Below are 20,192 nucleotides of genomic sequence, written 5' to 3'. Positions count from 1 at the left end.
TCAATGTTAAACATGGCATCCAAATGTGTCAATCCCATCAAAATATACAGAATCAGCACTGAATTAATTCCCTTTATTGCACAAAACCCACAACCGTATAAGCAATTTTACAAATAAAATCCATTAACAAGTAGTTAAATGCTGTTACTAGTGTTATTATAGCCACAATGACATTAATACAATTGTATTAAGTTTGGTTCATCTGCTCAATAATAGTTGCTAACAGGAGTATTGGTTAGTCGGTCTGAGTTCCATACATTCAGCTTTCAGAGAACCCGCATGTCAAGTTTATACATTTTATTAAGAGTATGTAAGTAAACAGTACCTTTTCTAGTGGTATTAGTACAGTGGGTTAAGATACAAATGTGCTGCTGATGGTGTGACTATACATTGAGTCATTTTGAACAGTTCCAGGTGGAGTCTGACAGCAGAAACTGTTCCAGTGATCCAAAACATCAACAGTAAACAGGTTTGGTTGTCAGTCCCTGAGAGTCAAAGAGAAACCAGTTTTTCTCTGCACAGTGGCAGAAAACAGACACGAATGCAATGTAGCTTCAAGTGTTTTGAGTAGTTCATGTGTTCAGTGACTGCTGGAAGAAATCCTGGGAATTGCAACAAAACACTGAAGCATTCAGGAAACGTAGTTAAACTGTATTAGATCTATGTGCATTTTTCCTTGGAAATTTGCATTTTTCCAGAGCAGGAAAAGTAATGAGCTGCAACTTGTTTTGGTTTAAATACATGTTCTCCCCTATTACAACAATCAAAGCTAGGTTTTGTTAAAAAAAATGACTGTCTCAAGGCAAAATGAGAAACAAATATCTCAAACACATGATCAGTACAGGAATGGTTTTGCTTCCATTCAGAGAACTTTTTTTCCCAGCTCACTGGGATTTTTAGAACAAAGTGGCCAGAAAACTATTTACACAGACTTCCTCCCTACAAACTACGTTTTTGTGTATAAAACATAATGCAATTAGCTGAGTTTATTGATGGGGATATAATATTCTGAGCTTTTAATTTAATTGTAGGTAGCAAAAGAAATAACGTAGAATCTCTAAAAGTTTGGCCCCAGTGTTGTATAAAAGAATCAATGGTTGAATGTCTTGATAAAAAGAAGAAAAAAATAACTATGAATCTGAGGTTACCAAAACCATAAACCGTTCTACTTTGTTTCATACCAAAAGAAAAACTCCCTGTATAATTCCCTGTGTCTCTCTCTCGTCCCGAGCCTCTCAGCATGTTCTCTTCTCCACACTCGGAACGCTTTCAGAGACTGTCGAGATGCTGCCTTCTTTGGTCCCGTAAGTGGCCCGTTCTTCGGCCAGCAGTCGTCTGTACGGTGTGTGGAAGAAGATCACGAAGCAGCATGTGAAGAAACTTATCAGTCCTGCCATCACGAGCATCGGCACTGAGGGCGAGAAATGTCCAGATTAAGGTACAACTTTAGTTCCCAGGAACTCAACACGCCTAATAGCCCAAGTTTGATAGTAGTAGTTTGATAGTAAAGTTAATGTCCTGGAGGATGTGTGGCGGCCTGCATAAAGCATCTTATAAACAGAGTAACCCCATTGGTGAGATGTAATGTAAGCTGTAAAATGTAAAGAAAAAGCTTTCTTTTTAAAACCACTGGTACATTTGTTCAACTTCTGTCAAAACCACTCGCAATAAACATATTATGTTCTTATTGTGGCCATCAATGATTGACCAAAGTGCATGAAAAACACTTGAGAGACTCTGGGGGGAAACTCTAAATGAAAGAATAATGAAAGAATGCATATGGTATATGGCCTGAGATAAAGTCAAATATGTGAATTTTGCTACATCACAAATAAAGTCTAGAGTTCTTGTTTTCTATCTTTGCATTGAATGGATAAGGCTGCAAATTCACACAAGTGGAAGGAGTTTCTGCTCTCTGCCTTATGCGTGTTTTACAGTAGCCGCAGCCAAGCTGGCAATCATGACGTCAAAATGACGCAGATCTTGGCGGCGCGCCTGGATTTGTAGCGCGCGAGCAGAGGTCGCGCACCACTTTTTTTTTTTCAGCGGCGCGTGACAAAGCTGAAACAGGAAGCATGGACGAGCTCCTGGGCAACCGGATGCCAGGACTCTGAGTGACTGCAAGTCTCTCTTGTAAACTTACCGGGTCAAGAGGAGTTCTTACCATCAGAATCTGAATCAGAAAGGGTTTACGTGTGTGTTAAAAAAGTACGTTTTTAACACATACAAAGAATTTGTTTTGGTGTTGTTGGTGCACGTCACACATTCTCTAGATGGAATATTAAACAATATAAGTATATGTACACAGTATGTATTACATTAAAAAATAAAGAAATAAAAAGAGCATTACAGCAGACAGAGTACAGTGGCATGAAGAGCCAGGGGTGGAGAGTGGGGAGAGTTGGGGGGGGGGGGAGTCAGGGTGGTTTCCAGGCCTTGTTGATAAGGCTAGTGGCGGAGGGGAAAAAGCTGTTCATGTGACGTGAGGTTCTGGTCCTGATGGACCTCAGCCTCCTGCCAGAGGGGAGTGTCTCAAAGAGTTTGTGTCCGGGGTGGGAGGGGTCGGCCACAATCTTTTCAGCACGCTTCAGAGTCCTGGTGGCGTACAGGTCCTGGAGCAGAGGCAGATTGCAGCCAATCACCTTCTCTGCTGACCGAAATGACACGCTGCAGTCTGCCCTGTCCTTGGCAGTGGCAGCAGCGTACCAGATGGTGATGGAGGATGTGAGGATGGACTCAATCATGGCTGTGTAGAAGTGCACCATCACTGTCTTTGGCAGGATGAATTTCTTCAGCTGCCGCAGGAAGTACATCCTCTGGTGTGCTTTCTTGACGAGGGAGCTGATGTTCAGCTCTGTTGTTCAGATCTGATGATATGGTGAATCAAAGGCTTGATCCGACCAAGTAGGTCATTGAATCAAACCGAAGCATTGACGCCAATGCTGCTGCCAGTTCTGCCGTTGTTTATCTTTTTCTTCTTCTAGTCCGTAGAAAGAGCAAAGTCGGCAGCCTTTCCTCATTAGCGCCACCTCTGTTCAGGAGAAGACTGCAACTAGTGTCGCGACCGCCAGCGTGGGTGTAAATAGTTACGGCGATTCCATGACGTCACATTTGCGCGCACGCCAGCTGGGCTGCAGTTACTGTAAAATAGGCTTTAGAGGCACTAACATGCAAGTTTCACCTCCATATTTTGTACTTTAATACCCAGAAATCTTCGAGTTGAGGTCAGCGGGACGCTCTAAATCAAAACAAATCAAAAAGACTCGGCACGTCGGGTTTGATTCCCACTGAGGTTGGTTTATATATATATATAGGTTGTTGTTTTTTTTCGATGCTCATGGCGGTGTAACATTTTGTGACCTACCCTTCCAGCTCAGGACTGCACCCCCGCAGGTCGACAGAGGAGAGTCTGTGAGCCGTTTGGTTAAAGCCTGAAGGAGGAGAATGTAGAGAACAGACTGAACCTGTCTGGTAGGATCACAAGGAAACAAGTCAGGATTAATATGAAGTAGTATGTATACCAAGTCCAGGAACTAATCACTGTTTTTTCTTCTTCTATAAAATAGATACCAAAAAGACAGGTGGACATTTGTTTTACTTCAAGCTGCTGTCAATGATTTTCCTTGAGCAGAAACCCAGACATCCGGGTAGAAATGACTTTAAACTCCACATTATTTTCTATTATAATACCAATCTGCCATACTATATACTGTGTGTATGTTTTGCTCAGACAGTAGTACCCCGATACGAAGATGAGTCCGGCTGATGTGGCTTCTCCAACGGGATATGAACACTCCACAGACAGCTCCATGGCCACCGGGTAAATGGAGAAACCGAAAAAGCCCAAAAGAGAGCAGACGGTGGCAACGGCGGCTTTCTGATGCGGAATCAGACACACCTGAGAGGAGGAGAGCAGCTCTGAATATCACAGTATCAGCAGGCCAAAATATACATTATGAAATCAAATGTTGCATTCATCTTTCCTACAAAGCTTCTGTGAACCTTTGCTACCTAATAACGTCCACCTCAACGTTAAGATATACATAATAGATGAATGTAATTTCCAAGTGTTGCCATTTGGCTGCTCAGTATTACTAATCCAGCTTCACTTCATTCATTCGCTCATTAAAGTATTTCCATTTGCTACTTTAAACAGTCTGGTAGCTCTTTGTTTTCACAGTATGTTTGAAATACGGAAGAAAACTTAAGAAGAGCTGGTTAGTTTGCATGAGCAGCAACAGCCACCACGAAAAAGATACTAGTGCCTCCATCGACAGAAAAATGTAAATGAAAAAACGTGTTTGACTGAATGATCTCTGGAGGCTCGGAAACACCGCAGCAAAGAGCAGCAGCAATAACAACACTCTGATTGGTTTATTGCATGTTACGCCCAAAACACGCCTATGAATTAATGAAGACACTAACACAACCCTTTTGAACCATGCGCCCGGCGCACGGACCCTTTTTTCCGCCGTTCAACTAGCAGAAGTTGATTCGTCGGGGCGACCTCTAGCTCACCACCCCATGTATGCTGAGGCCTTTGCAGCGGCGCAGGTTCAAATCCGACCTGCGGCCCTTTGCTGCGTGTCATCCCCCATCTCTCTCCCACCTTTCCTGTCTATCCACTGTCACTTTGAAATAAAAGGGAAAAAAGCCCCCAAAAAAATAATCTTAAAAAAAAGAAAAAAAGAAAAGTTGATTCATACATCTGCGCCAGACGCTTCACGCCGTGCGCTTAGATCGTTAAAATAGGGCCCACTGTTTTTTAACGGTCTTTTGTAGCCGTTTCTTCTTTGGTCGTTCTTTTTTAATATGCTTATTATTCTAGAATAATATAATATGCTTATTCTAATATGCTTTTTTTCCTTATTGTACTCACTAGATCACTTTAAGGAACACAACGTAGTTTCCCTGATTACTGTACACGGAGAGAACGACAACAAAGATCTACCTTCAACACTGAACCCTGACGATGCGTTGGGATATTTCTATATCCGTGTAGATTAGTTTCCTTTAACTTGACAAAGTTGCTTCCTCTCTACTGTATATACATCCAGGGCTTCTGGGAGGGAAAAAACTAACTTATGTTGTTGGTGTCCTCTGGGTAACCTCGCATGGTGAATTTATTTATACTGACTCAACAGAACTGCTGCATTCGCATCACAATAAAGTATAGTAACGTCATTGATGAACATCAAATATTGTGACTGTTCGCATTCCCTTTGTTTGTTCAACCATCAAAGTCTGTCACACATTGTAGACGCGCAATTATATCATCTTCAAAATAAAAAATACTGCACAATCTACCTGTGAAATCTAGCTGAAAGTTTGCAGGAATGTAGAGGTTTGTGTATTATTAATGTTTATTTCTGTACATGTAGAGTTACCAAAAGGTACGATTTTAAGGACAGGTTCTAAAAGCAATATGACAGTTGTAAGTTACTTTAAACTAAGACAACCTTATTAACAAAAAAAAACGACCTACTTTTTAAATAACTGCACAGAGTGAATGAACTAATATCCGTCTCAAACGCTCTCACATCTTGCCAGTGCCTTTTCTCCTGCCCACGCTCCTTTAAATAAACTAGAAATACAAGATGTGGAGCTCCAAACTGTTCCTGTCTGTTGTTCTCACCACTGAGAAGGCGATGGATGAAAGAGCGGTGAAGCTCAGGTTGATCTTTGTGGCTTCCGTGAACTTCTTGGTCTTGTCGACGTAGAGACCGAGAGCACCGGCACCCACGATGCCAAACACGATGAAGAGAGCGCCACAAACGCCAGCAAAGTCCTGCAGCAATGAGAGGTCACAGGTTTATCGTTAAAGTCCGCATCCAGTATGTAAAAGGTTTTTAAGGGTTTGTTTTCTTTCCTTTTGTTCCATCAGTTACTTAAAGGGTAACTACCGGGTTTTTTTTCAACCTGGACCCTATTTTCCTATGTTTTTGTGTTTAAGTGACTGATGGGAACAACAGTGTTTGACATTGGTCCAGTATTAAGCGAGATCGCTGCAGTCAGCAGCGGCGAAACAAGCTACGATGTAAGTTAATAGGGCAATTGTCCAGCTTGTATTTACCTTCACAAAAGTGCTAATTTTGCCGCTGACAGGCTCAGATTAATATTCTAAGTGTCTGACAGCATTATGGAAAGGATCCATTCAGAGATAGACCTATTTGAAACCTCTGAGACCTTTTTTGTTCAACCAGAAACAGCTCTGAGGTCGCTAGCACTAAACCCACCAGACTCCATTTAAAAAAGCAATACTTTTAGCGTGTATAGAGGGTTACACTTTACTTGAAGGTATCTACATAAGAGTGACCTGACGCTGTCATGAACATGTCATAAACATTATAAACAAGTCATAAACGTTTATGACATAACGCTTCTGTCAGTAAGTGTCATTCAGTTTTTGTCATAACAAGTTAGGGTTAGGGTTCATGTGTCATGGCAGTGTCATGTGTTCATGACAGTGTCATGTCACTCTTATGTAGATACCTTCAATTAAAGTGTTACCAACTAGAGTTGTGATGGTTGGAAAAGTGGAAAGACGATCCAAAACGGTTTTTCATAGTTTTATTTTGTTTCTGTCGACTTTGAATGAGGTGTATTTTACGATGCTAATATTACTGTTTATTTACATGGAGTCTGGTGGGTTTAGGGAACGCGATTTTGCAGATGTTTGTTTTAAAAAGGATCTCACTCCTTAACAGAAAGGTCGACCTCCTTAGAAATCCTTTCCGTAATGCTGTCAGACACTTAGAATAATCTGAGCCTGTCAGCGGCAAAATGAGCACTTTTGTGAAGGTAAATACAAGCTGGACAATTGCCCTATTAACTTACATCGTAGCTTGTTTCGCCTCTGCCGACTGCAGCGATCTCGCTTAATACTGGACCAATGTCAAAGACTGTTGTTCCCATCAGTCATAGACACAAAACATAAGAAAATAGGGTCCGGGTTGAAAAAAAAAAAAAACAGTAGTTACCCTTTAAGATCCATTTTGCACTCTCAATACCTATACTTGTGCATTTATAAAGCAAATAACCAATTCATTTATTGCCCAATTTTCCCACTTACACAGTTTACTGACACACAATTCATTACTGTGTAATGGGTTTAGACTGTAAATCCACTAACATTTATTATCAAATATGATGTCTGGTGTTGTTTTTATTGCTCATTTGATACCAATTGGCCCAATTAATACCAAATTGTTCCTCATGGAAATCAATATGGTGTCTTACATTGGTGTATCCTTGCACACACAGGATCTGTTGCAGCAGCGTGGAGAAGCAGGTGAAAACAGCGATGCCCGAACCGAAGCACAGCAGCAGGATGAGGTAGGCTTTGTTCCTCAGTAACTAGAGGAAACGGACACAAGGATTTGTAACAGAAACCTTACGGGAAAATAAGGTCACCGCAGCAACAGCATTCAACCAGGGAAACCAAATATCAGCATGCACAGAGAACATAAAATTAGCAAGAAAGCTGAAAATAACTCCAATAAAGTGTTAATCTAGGTAAATCTATTTGGTCTGTAAAAAGTGATGGATGTTTCCAGATGGTCTGGGTAATCATTTTACCGTTCACCTTCGCTTTGTTTGTTTAAAACCATGACCATGCATGATTCTTGCCCCGTAGAACATATTTTGGGCGATGCCGCATTGTTGCCAGATCTCAGCAATTAACTTGTTCAATGTTATTAAGATCTGCCTGGTGCGGACTCTTTGATTCTGAGTTGGTGGCTTGACCTGCACGTTTGTCTTTTCTACCCTCCTGTGTCCTCACCAGTTTGATCCCCTGTACGAACGGCTCCGAGCCGGAGGACTCGGCACTGGCTGACGGCGGCGTGGGGGGGGAGCTGCTCCGTATCCCCACCGTTGCTAGGAAACAGATGACGCATGCCGGGGCCGCGTAGGCAATCAGCTAGAAGGAGGGATGAAACACACATAATGTGATGATAAATGGATGTTAGCACCTGAAATCAAAGACAATCATTAGCAGGTGAGGAGCCACAGAGCCCGGTAGCTTTCTGTATTACCAGCTGCAATCCCACAATGCCCTCTGGGAATCCTCCGATTCTAGGCCAACTGGTGTCTTTTTTTCCCTTTTCTTTTTGACAGTTTGGCCTTTACTGGGCAGTTCACAGTAGACAGTGACAGGAAACATGGGACACCTCGTTTCAATAGGCATTCATATCTAAAGAATGTGCTGTATTTGCTCAACATTTTGATTTTGCATTCATAACGACTTGCGCATTCACACAAATTGTTAATAAATGCTTGAGCAGTTGTTCAGGTTGGTCAATGGATTTCTCATTAAAGCTGCAACAACTGATGTTTTTCTGCCCATAGAAACATGGCCCTAACATTTTTTTTCAAATAATTCTGTAGAGTTGTTTTGGGTGACTTGTTAGCAAACAGTTGCATTTATTTGGAGTGGTGTTTGTCTCCATCTATCTATGAATATAACTCCAAAATCCCTTCTCTTTCTAGCTCTGGTTTGGTCTCCAGTAGTCTCGCTTTGCCAGACCTTCCTCCACAGCGCTGCAGAGGAGGGTCTGGCTAGTCCACATAGCATTCTGGGATGGGAGAAAAACGTGCTCTGGTTTATTGGCATTTCTTTGAACCAATCAGAGTTGTCTTGGGCGGCGCTAAGCTCCGCAAAGTGCTGCTGCTAAATAGCCTCGGAAGGAACTTGTTTTGGTGGAACATGTGTACGTTCATAAGTTGTTTTAGTCGTGCGAGAGAAAACTCAGATTGGACAATACATGCATCCGGCGGAATTTTGTGCGGCACGCGGAAGTGGAACATCAAGGATGTAGACTAGGTGTCCAACAACTCCTCAGGAAAGAAATCTGACTCTAATCTGCTAAATGATACACTTTCTTCACCTGCTACCCGCTAACCTTAAAAAAATACTGATACTGTGGCGGTTAGCTCGGTTGGTGGAGCGGGCGCACATATGCAGAGGTTTATTCCCCGATGCAGAAGGTGTGACCGACCTGTGACGGTTTTCCTGCATGTCTCTCCCCCCCCCCCCTCCCCTTTCATATCTCAGCTTTCCTATACAATAAAGGCAGAAACGCGCAAAAATTAAATAAAAAAAATAAATTGATACTGATACTTCACTCTGGTTGTTGGTCTGCTTGTTTAATATGCATCTAGCTGACAGAGTAGACAACCGTTGCTCATTCACCACTTCTCCCACCTTTTCCTAAAAGGTGAAAAGTGGTGCGAGGTATAATTGGCGACTGTAAATTCCAAGAGTCCCACACAGGGCAGGAAATGCTTTTGTCCATTTTCCACAGGTGCACACCAATTCCACAATTCATGAGCCAACCTTTTGTCACAGTCCTATGGTTCAACTGGCCTTTAATGACGGAAATGTTCAGCCAGCTTTCTAAACAGCATCATAACACTACAACTGAAACCTGACTACCTGACCAGTGGATTTTTGGAAGACTTTTTCTTAGTTCAGCTCACCAGGGTTGGGATCTGTGTAGATGTTTTAACCATCATGGGAGAGATGATGTTAGCCAGCAGGAGGCCCAGTGGATTGGCTGAGGAGGGAAAAGAGAAGTAAATCAAAAAGGTTATTCTGGTTGTTAAGAATCAACATTGTTCCCTGTTTCAGTCGTCCCTGACCTTTTAAGTTTCCGGGACGACATGGAATATATGAAAACTGTATCTTCAAGACATATCTCATATTACTCATATCTTTAAAGTATAACAGTTACAATTAAAATATATTGTATTACACTGGTTATTTATCTTTGGACAAATCTTTCAGTTTGCTGACATGCAGAAATGTAAGTGCTTCCCCGCACTTTACAGCACGTGTTGAAACTTATTCAGTTCCTACTTTTTTTTGTAACACAGCACTAAATCTGGGCCAACATGTTATGAGGCCCTAACACTAATGGAAAATATAATTTAACATGTAAAAATGAATATCAGTAATGATAAACAGTAAATCACTCACACATGGAGGCGATCATGTTAGCTGTGGCACGCTGGTGGTCAGGGAACCAGAGAGCAGCCAGCTTGGTGGGGGCAAAAACGATGAGGGGCTGAGCGATGGCACCAAGGGTCTGACCCACCATCACTGCAGAATACGGGATTGTATACTGCTGTTCCTCAGATTTCCCAAAGAAGCGCACCAGGCCTCCGAACATGTTCAGCCAGGCTCCCAGAATCAGCTGCAAAGTCAACATGGTCAAAAGGTCAACACATGCTGTTACGAAGTAATCTACACTCCATCCCTCTGTTGTTGGTACTAACAGCTTATGTTTCTGCACTTCTCAGGGTTTGTTTTTTCTGTTGATGAGGTTGACGTTTCTGTAGCTGGTGCTCGTGTCTGTTGTAGTTTGGTCACTGTTGATGTCGCTCCTCATGTTTTCTACAGTTATTCATCTGTTTACTCCAAATAAAATATGCAACTGCTTCATCCTTTCCCAGGAAAGAGCCCCTAGACTTAATGTGTTCACAAAAAATGGAAACGTGTGTTATATCAATCTGCAAATGAGAACAGGCAAAGCAACGTGACATCATGACTTCACGTAAACATAAAGGCCACTTTCTAAAGCCAAGTGGCGTGTTATCTGTACACATTTTGAGCTATGCGCGTGTATGTCTACGCCGTATTGACAATGAGACATACAGTATGTCATGGTAGCTTGCTGTCACGTGACGATTTGGGGAGGTGTCTGAGCCCGCCCACCATTTTGGGTTTAGGAAAACAATAACGGGGTTGGGCTTAGGAAAAGAAGAAAGCGACGGTTGGGTTTAGGAAACGTGACACGTGGGACACGATCCCCGCTCTCCTGGATGAAAGTCCTGTGTTGTTTGACCCATCCACCACCCCGACCAACCTCCCTACGTGGATTTTCGGACTTTCATACTACTCGCTACGGCGTAAATTGACACGCAATCGCAAGGTAATGTAAGTCAATGGAGGCCAAACGGCGTTGATAAACACGCTAAAAAGCGATTATGAGTCTTGATAACACGCCAAAATGGCATACGAATTGGCGTGTCATACATACACCACTTATTGAGCTCAGTCTGGGTAGAGAAACAATAACTTCTATTAAATTGTCACAAGTTTACAGTATTACACCAAACCGATTCTATACCCAGATCTTAGAAAAATGTATCCATCATTTATCACATTTTTTGCAGTTAATATTGTTTTGTAGCCTTATTTATCTCGTTAAAATCATTTCAAGTTTGAACGTCGTATTGTAATTTTTTGTGTGCATTTACAATGCTCAAACAATAAACTGTATGGCCACCACCATGTAGACAATGTGTCCAACTCTATTTACACCATTTCCATTAATATCTTCTCCTCAGGGCCCTGGAGGGTTTCTTTCCTCCACACTTCTAAAATTTCATTTTCCACTTGGTTACAGCTGTGTGTTGCCGTCAAAAAAAAAAAAAAAACTAACCACAGATCCCAAAGTTTGAATTGGCTTCTACTGAAACAGAGATCTACGAGTAAAAACACAAAACAAAAAGTTTCCTGGTGACGCCTCATTTTTCAGAGTGAGGCTCATACCGTGATCCGTAGCCCGAGGGTGTCCAGCATCCATGTTGTCCCAAAGCTGAGCGGTATGGCCACCGCCATATAAACCAGTGACAACCAGTTGATTTCCTCCAGAGTGACGTTCAGAAATTCGGCAGACTCGTCTGCTACTGGTGCAAAGGTCAGCCATATCTGGGAAGACACACAAAGAGATTTATTCAAAAATGAGGTCTGTAATTTGAGGATTGGATCTACGGCTGGGCGATATGGGGAAAATTGGATATCACGATACTCTTTACTAAATACATCGATGTTGATATTGTGACGCTATTGCTGGGTTGACTACTGGTGCTTTCACAAAATATTAACACACAGAGATTTGTGATAAATAATCATCAGTAATGTTGCTATAATGACTAAGTGGGTAGCCAGAACAGTCTGTGAAAAGTACATGACTTTACTGTAATGCAGCCTTTAAAACCAGGAAAAGACAACACTTATGCCATATTACGATATCCCAAATCTAAGACGATATATAGTCTCATGTCGATATCGATATATAGTCTCATGTCGATATCGATATATTGTCCAGCCCAAATTGGATCAGTTCTTAAAGACTGAGATATGAATATAAGATACACATTTTCTATGACAATTACATTATTTGGGTGGGCGCCTTTAGATATGAAGTACTGTACTTTCAAATTTCTTTTACATCGTCAGTATTCTACAGAAAGTTTAATCTAGGAGGCCCAAATTATATGAATTCAGAATATGTTTTCTTTTTGGGGCTTAATCTTTTACAGACACAACAATAACAGAAATGTTTCAATATAGCACCTAAACATTACAATATGCTTTATAGACAAATAAAAAAATTAAATATCTCAAAAGGATAAAAAAAAAAAAAAAACTTAAGAAAATGTAACTGATGACAAAGTGGCAGCGTAGCTACTGGTCACATCTGGAATACATGGTCTCTCTTTAACCCTTGTGTTGTCTTCCCATCAACCATCAACTTTTTTGCGCTTTTTATGACGTTTGTTTTTTTTTAATTATTAATGGCCAATAAACCTAGAAATTTGAATTTCCCGCTTTTGTTGTCGTTTCTGTCGTTAAAACACAAGGGTTAATAAATCCTTGATAAGAGTGGCGTTTCACTGAAACCAAACCAGACAGGATATAAGCCTGAATACCCTTTTGTAAATCTGCTGAGTAAAGGTTTGAGTTGACCCCACTGGATGCTTATTTTAGCAGGATGCCAAAACTGAACTTTCTGTTTTTGCTTTTTAGTGGTTTCAGTTGATTTGGGACACACACATTTATTTATTTCAGTAGCAAATCCATGAAATTAGTGTACAACAGACATATCACTTTCATATTGCTAATTACATTGTTTTAAAAGTAGATAATAGATGAAAAGAAGAAAGGAAAGGATGTCTACAGTCTTTTATTCTTTCATACTTTTTTTCATGTTCAATCATTTTAAGAGTAAGTCATTTATGTTAATTATATGTGATATAAAAACTGATCACACACACTGGTTATGCAATGTAAAAGGTAATATGGTTTGATCTCTGGATCAACTCTTTAAGTTACAACTGTCACAAGAGCATATTTACCCCAGTTTCTTTAGTTTTATTTTCTTAGTGGTCAATCACCAGTTGCATTTTAGTGATCAGAAGTAGTCATGGACACAAAGAGGAAATGGCAAGACTTGCTCAGCTCATGTGAGAAAGAAATGGTTTCTATGATTCATCCCGGCTCGTTCTGCTCTGATATGACACCAGTTAACATGCATGCCGTTCTGCTGATAGAGATACAACACAGGACATGTTCATGCTACTGGAAGAACTGGTTGAACGGGACAATCCTGCCATGAAAAGCTGAAGAGGTAACTACATTTTAGGAGGGAATTGTTGTACTTTTCACTAGAAATACCATATCAAGAACAGACTAAAAAACTGCTTTTCTCCTCAGGAAGTTAAATGCACAAACACTCCCCCTCTCCATCTCCTCCCTCTATAAGACTTATGTGCAATAAACCCCGAGTCTGTAGTGCAATAACCTCATTTTTTTATAAGTGCAATAACCTTGTATATGTTAATAGTGGCACCTTATCATGTTTATTTATCTTGATTTTTATATTTCAGTACTCAAATTGTGCCATTTTACATTGTTGTTTGTTATTCTTATATTTCACTATTTAAATTTGGCTATTTTATATTTCTGTCTGTTATTTATACTGTCTGACTAAGAGCTGCTAAACTGTGTTTCGTTGTTGTGAAACAATGACAATAAAGATTCTATTCTAAACTACAATTATTTCACAACTATTGTATGGCTACTTTTCAGATCAAGCTAGGTAAAACGTATCAGTTTATAAAATATGCATTGTTGTAGATTAAACTACCCAGCAGTTTAAGTTGTTAAGCTTGACAACATCATAATGCTGCTTATACGTTAATAAAACAGTATTAATATTTCAATGATAAATAGCACTCTGAATTGGGACATTTTGCCTTTGGGACTTCTACTTTTGATACGTTAGGTATATTTTGCTGTGTAAACTGTAGAGTTTGAATGCAGGAATAAGTATTTTTCTTTCAGCGTGGCATTGTAAAAGATCGATCTTAATACCTCTTCCACCACTGGGGTTTTTGTTTAATTTAAATGAATGTAGAGGGGATTTGAGTGTAAATTGGTTTAATGTAAAAACGGTCTTCATAGCAACACATCTGAAAAACACAAACACAATAATGACATCCTTGTTATTAGAAATAGGTACAGAGTTTGCATTTGTCTGCAGAAAAGTTACACATTTTAGACTTTCAAAACATTTTTGGATATTGGATATTTACATGTCCTTACTGTGTGCTTGCTGTAGTAACCTTATCTCCTAAATGTCATGTATACAAAAAGTCTGGTTTCTGTTACTGGGGGAGGAGAAACCAGTAATACAGCTATATTTCTACAGAGGAAACTTGACTTCTTGGCCATGTATTGGCATAACTGGGTGTCTAACTTCCTTTAACTGGTGTGCTGCGGTGCATATGCATGACAAAAAGGACCAGAACTATGCAGAGTTAACATAAGCTGGTTACCTGATTTGAACACACAATGCCAGTCCTGTCCCTTATAGGGTGAAATGCTTGGAATTTTACAAGTTCACACATTCCTCCTTTTCTTATTCTAGAGATCGGTTCTGTTTAAAGAGAAAAGAGTTTACTGTCAAAAAGATCAGGTTGTCGGACTGTCCAGTGATGCTTTTAGTCTCGCTTTGCCAGACCTTCCTCCACAGCGCTGCGGAGGAGGGTCTGCGTAGTCTATACAGCTTTCCGGGATAGGAGAAAAATGGTTTACTGGCATTTCTTTAAACCAATCACAATCACCTTGGCCGATGCTAAGCAACGGACAGAGCCACGGTGCCTCTGCAAAATAGCCTCGGGAAGGAACTTGTTTTGGTGGAACATGTGTACGTTCAAAAGTTGTTTTAGTCGTGCAAAACAGAAAACTCAGATTGGACAGATAGTCTAGCTAGCTGTCTGGATTTACCCTGCAGTAGGGCTGCTCGATTATGGAAAAAAATATAATCCTGATTATTTCGGTCAATATTGAAATCACGATAATGTAACATGATTACTCGTTGACTTCTGGAAACATGTTGCAATTATTGAACTTAAAAAAAAAAAAATTAAATAAATCAACAGTAAAAAACACATACAACTGTAAGATTTGCCTTAATACTTTTCCTATTTAAACTTTATTTTTTCATTCAGAACACAAGTGAAAATAAGAGTTTACTTGCAAAACGTAATGAGCTAAATAATTGTTTTTCTCGACTATTCTGTTTTTGTGATCATTAGGAGCCTAAATCATAATCACGATTGCATTTCGATTAATTGCACAGCCCTACCCTGCAGAGATCTGAGGAGCAGTTAACCATAGTCCTCATAAGACCAGAGTTTAAAATTCCAACACAAAGAGAGCGGAACGTAACGGACATCCGGCCACAAAGAGTGACATCGAACGGAATTTCCTGCCGCACCGAGCAATCCCGGTAGTGAATCGTCGTGGATATAGACTACATGATGCTTCACACACCTCTGGTGGTCTGCTTGGATGCATCTTGGCTTGCAAAACATAACAATACGGTTTCATTATGACATCAGCATGTCTCTGGTTTCCACTAGTCGAGTTTCTTATTGTATTGAAACCACAATGCCTCATGCAGATGCAGATGTGTAAAAAAATCCAGTATCAGCCGTCGGGCTATATTATATACAGTATCAACATAATTCATTGGAAAAGGCCACGATTCACATTCAAACCCAGTTTCCATCCATCCATCCATCCATCTTCGTCCGCTTATCCGGTATCGGGTTGCGGGGGTAGCAGCTCCAGCAGGGGACCCCAAACTTCCCTTTCCCGAGCCACATTAACCAGCTCCGACTGGGGGATCCCGAGGCGTTCCCAGGCCAGGTTGGAGATATAATCCCTCCACCTAGTCCTGGGTCTTCCCCGAGGCCTCCTCCCAGCTGGACGTGCCTGGAACACCTCCCTAGGGAGGCGCCCAGAGGGCATCCTTACCAGATGCCCGAACCACCTCAACTGGCTCCTTTCGACGCAAAGGAGCAGTGGCTCTACTCCGAGCTCCTCACGGATAACTGAGCTTCTCACCCTATCTCTAAGGGAGACGCCAGCCACCCTCCTGAGGAAAACCATTTTGGCCGCTTGTACCCTGGATCTTGTTCTTTCGGTCATGACCCAGCCTTCATGACCATAGGTGAGGGTAGGAACGAAAACTGACCGATAGATTGAGAGCTTTGCCTTCTGGCTCAGCTCTCTTTTCGTCACAACGGTGCGATAAATTGAATGTAATACCGCACCCGCTGCGCCGATTCTCCGACCAATCTCCCGCTCCACTGTCCCCTCACTCGCGAACAAGACCCCAAGGTACTTGAACTCCTTCACTTGGGGTAAGGACTCATTCCCTACCTGGAGAAGGCACTCCATTGGTTTCCTGCTGAGAACCATGGCCTCCGATTTAGAGGTGCTGATCCTCATCCCAGCCGCTTCACACTCGGCTGCGAACCGATCCAGTGAGTGCTGAAGGTCACAGGCCGATGATGCCATCAGGACCACATCATCTGCAAAAAGCAGCGATGAGATCCCCCAGCCCACCAAACTGCAACCCCTCTCCACCCCGACTACGCCTCGATATCCTGTCCATAAATACTACAAACAGGATTGGTGACAAAGCGCAGCCCTGGCGGAGGCCAACTCTCACCTGAAACGAGTCTGACTTACTGCCGAGAACCCGGACACAGCTCTCGCTTTGGTCGTACAGAGATTGGATGGCCCTGAGAAGGGACCCCCCTCACCCCGTACTCCCGCAGCACCTCCCACAGTATCTCCCGGGGCACCCGGTCATACGCCTTCTCCAGATCCACAAAACACATGTAGACCGGTTGGGCATACTCCCAGGCTCCCTCCAGGATCCTTGCGAGAGTAAAGATCTGGTCCGTTGTTCCACGACCAGGACGGAATCCACATTGTTCCTCTTCAACCTGAGGTTCGACTATCGACCGAACCCTCCTTTCCAGCACCTTGGAGTAGACTTTACCGGGGAGGCTGAGAAGTGTGATACCCCTGTAATTGGCACACACCCTCTGGTCCCCCTTTTTAAAAAGGGGAACACCACCCCGGTCTGCCACTCCTTAGGCACCGTCCCAGACTTCCACGCAATGTTGAAGAGGCGTGTAAACCAAGACAACCCCTCCACACCCAGAGCTTTAAGCATTTCTGGACAGATCTCATCAATCCCTGGGGCTTTGCCACTGTGGAGTACCTCAGCAACTTCCACCAGGGAAATTGACGACAATCCCCCATCATCCTCCAGCTCTGCCTCTACCATAGAGGGCGTATTAGTCGGATTTAGGAGTTCCTCAAAGTGCTCCTTCCACCGCCCTATTACCTCCTCAGTTGAGGTCAACAGCGTCCCATCCTTACTGTACACAGCTTGGATGGTTCCCCGCTTCCCCCTCCTGAGGTGGCGAACGGTTTTCCAGAAGCACCTTGGTGCCGACCGAAAGTCCTTCTCCATGTCTTCTCCGAACTTCTCCCACAGAGAGGTGACATTCCACGTCCCCAGAGCCAGCGTCTGCTGCCCGGGTCTGGTCTGTCGAGGCCCCTGACCTTCACTGCCACCCGTGTGGCAGCGCACCCGACCCCAGCGGTTCCTCCCACAGGTGGTGGGCCCATGGGATGGAGAGATGGCATATATTAAGTCATGATAATAAATGATAGATAAATAAATTATAAAAGAAAAGTCCTTGACTTTTAATGTGGTACAAACAACTACACGTTCTTTCTATTTAAGAAAAAAAAAAATGAAGCCAAACTTCCTCAAACTCAGTGCTTTAGATTCACAATTTGGTTGGTACACAAAACGTACTGATGTTCAATACCTTTTGCTGTTTTGCCACCTCAAGAGTTTGATTTAAATTTCATTCAAATAAAAAAAGGCCTTTTCTACATGATGCTTCCTGTGGTAAGACACTAACATACAATGTTAGTACGAGACTGTAAAAAAAAAAAATTAACGAGACAAAAGTCAATGACCCACCATCGTTTTTTGTGAATCCTACCCTGTCTATCTGGCTCATCAGCTGTTATTTGCATCCCATTTTACATCCTGAATGGCTCTCTGCCAGCTGAGCATCTTTTGTGAGTGGGAACACCAGCCCCGAGGAAACAATAGCTCCCATAGAGAGGACGAGACCCATGGGAGCTGGAAATAGGCGAGGGAGGGCTCAGTTAGCATGACTGAGATTGGCACACTTGCCTCCAGGCACACTCTGCTTTTCAACGACAACATCCCTGCGGAATAATATCAAGTTCTACCAAACATAGGGAGGCATCACATGTCATCTACCCACACTGTTCACAACCACACCTGCCATTTAACTCGAGAAAAGAATCTCAGATATCTGAGAAAAGGACAACAAGCTGTCTATTTCCTTATGTTTAGGGGTAAAATGTGGTAACACAGCTTTGTGCATGAAAGAGATGATATATGATATATTGTTGTTGTTGTTTTTGGCAGAAACTGTCTTCCATACTTTTAGTGTTCAAAAAAAGTATAAGTTTTTCAGAAGTATCTTTTGATTCGTGGTCTTTTCGACCATAAAGAAAACACTTTTTTAAATGGGAGATTGGTGTATTAATTCCTTTTATTAAAACTGATAATTTTAGGAGGCAAGCAAATGTTACTGCATATTGACCAAAGATATCAACTTGGTATCGGCCATTAAAATAAAATTACTCGTACTTTTTATTGGAAACACAAGCTGCATTTGGTTATTAACCGACAGGTAACGTTAATGTTTAGCTAACTCACCGTAGCGTTGGAGCAGTTTAACAGACACAGCACCAGCAGAACAAACCACCTCCTCTTGTAAACTTTAAAAGACAAAAGTTTCTTCAGTTCTTGTTTTGGTGTGTTCGGAACATCAGAGGAAACCGTCTGAACCTCGGAAGAGGATTCGGCACCATCCTCCATTATGTATTGACGGTGTTGACAAGTTAACCTGTTACTGGGTAACGTTAGCTAGTAGCTTTAGCTAATAGCTACTGCAAGTAAGTTACACATTTCCGAGGCATTGTAAAGTTTATGTTGGCGGTCACTGGGTCGGTAAAGTCACGAGTGACCACTTAGGAAGAAGTAGACAAAACACCGCTTCATGTTCCATTAACGCAGCCGGGAGCAGTGTACCGGTAGTTGTAGTTGTACTGCATCAAAGATTTTCTATGAACAAGATAATTAACCACTCTGTTGTTAAAACAATGGCCCGGTACATACACGTTTATAGTTGTCTACAACTGTAAAAGACGAGCCCCCTATTTTTGATTTCAGGGACATTTTATCTCACATACAACTACAAAATATCAAGGATGACACAATAAAGACAGACTATAGGTCATATCTCACATACACTTACAGAATATCAAGGATGACACAATAAAGACAGACTATAGGTCATTGGTTTGAGAGAGTACGGATACAGGACTTAGATAGATAGATAGATAGATAGATAGATAGATAGATAGATCGATCTACTGTCATGTGGCTGGAAGAGCCTGGGAGCAAACCGCCAATCTTGTGATTGAGGTTGACAAAGTACAAACATATTTGCATTAAAATATACTTAACGTACCAAGAGCAAAAGTAGGCTATATTCATTGTGCAGAAGTGTCCATTTTTAGAATCATATTTATCATATTTTTGGGTTATTGATGCATTCATGTGTTTATCACTTTAGTGTTGGTCGGAAAGGTGAGCTAATTTTAATTATTTTATATAGGCCTATGGCTACCCAGTTTCATCTACATCTAGAGTCATACTTTATTTGCTGATCATTTTGTAGCCTATTATTAATTTAATCTGCAAAGTAACTAGTAACTAAACTTATTAAATAAATGTATAGTGAGGCAAAAAGTACAACATTTCTGCAAATGTAGTGGTGTAGAAGTACAAAGTAGCAGAAAATGGAAAGACTAAAGTAAAGTATAAGTATCTCAATATGTACTTTAGGCCATCAACACTGACCTATAGGCCTAGAGAGGTCAAAGGTGATTCCCTGTTGTTGCTTTATGTGTTTAATAC

The 20,192-nt window shown here is 41.6% G+C and overlaps 1 protein-coding gene across 2 annotated transcripts; it reads right to left on the bottom strand.

The window, feature by feature from the left end:
* Positions 1 to 59: 59 nt before the first annotated feature.
* slc49a3 (solute carrier family 49 member 3) lies at positions 60 to 19,324 on the bottom strand. 2 transcript variants are annotated; one of them, XM_078260044.1, is made up of 10 exons: positions 18,927 to 19,324; positions 11,558 to 11,716; positions 9,980 to 10,196; positions 9,481 to 9,557; positions 7,784 to 7,921; positions 7,240 to 7,356; positions 5,636 to 5,788; positions 3,741 to 3,898; positions 3,365 to 3,468; positions 60 to 1,411 (listed from the first exon to the last, which is right to left on the bottom strand). In XM_078260044.1, exons 1-10 carry the CDS (start codon positions 19,086 to 19,088, stop codon positions 1,236 to 1,238), a joined length of 1,461 nt encoding a protein of 486 aa, XP_078116170.1. In that variant the 5' UTR covers positions 19,089 to 19,324; the 3' UTR covers positions 60 to 1,235. The 2 variants fall into 2 exon arrangements, with proteins under 2 accessions (XP_078116170.1, XP_078116172.1); XM_078260046.1 differs by lacking the exon at positions 18,927 to 19,324 and adding an exon at positions 14,629 to 14,715.
* Positions 19,325 to 20,192: the final 868 nt, after the last annotated feature.

Source organism: Sander vitreus, chromosome 10 (assembly GCF_031162955.1).
Source record: "Sander vitreus isolate 19-12246 chromosome 10, sanVit1, whole genome shotgun sequence".
Classification (NCBI taxonomy): domain Eukaryota; kingdom Metazoa; phylum Chordata; class Actinopteri; order Perciformes; family Percidae; genus Sander; species Sander vitreus.
This window is presented reverse-complemented; position numbering and strand designations above follow the sequence as displayed.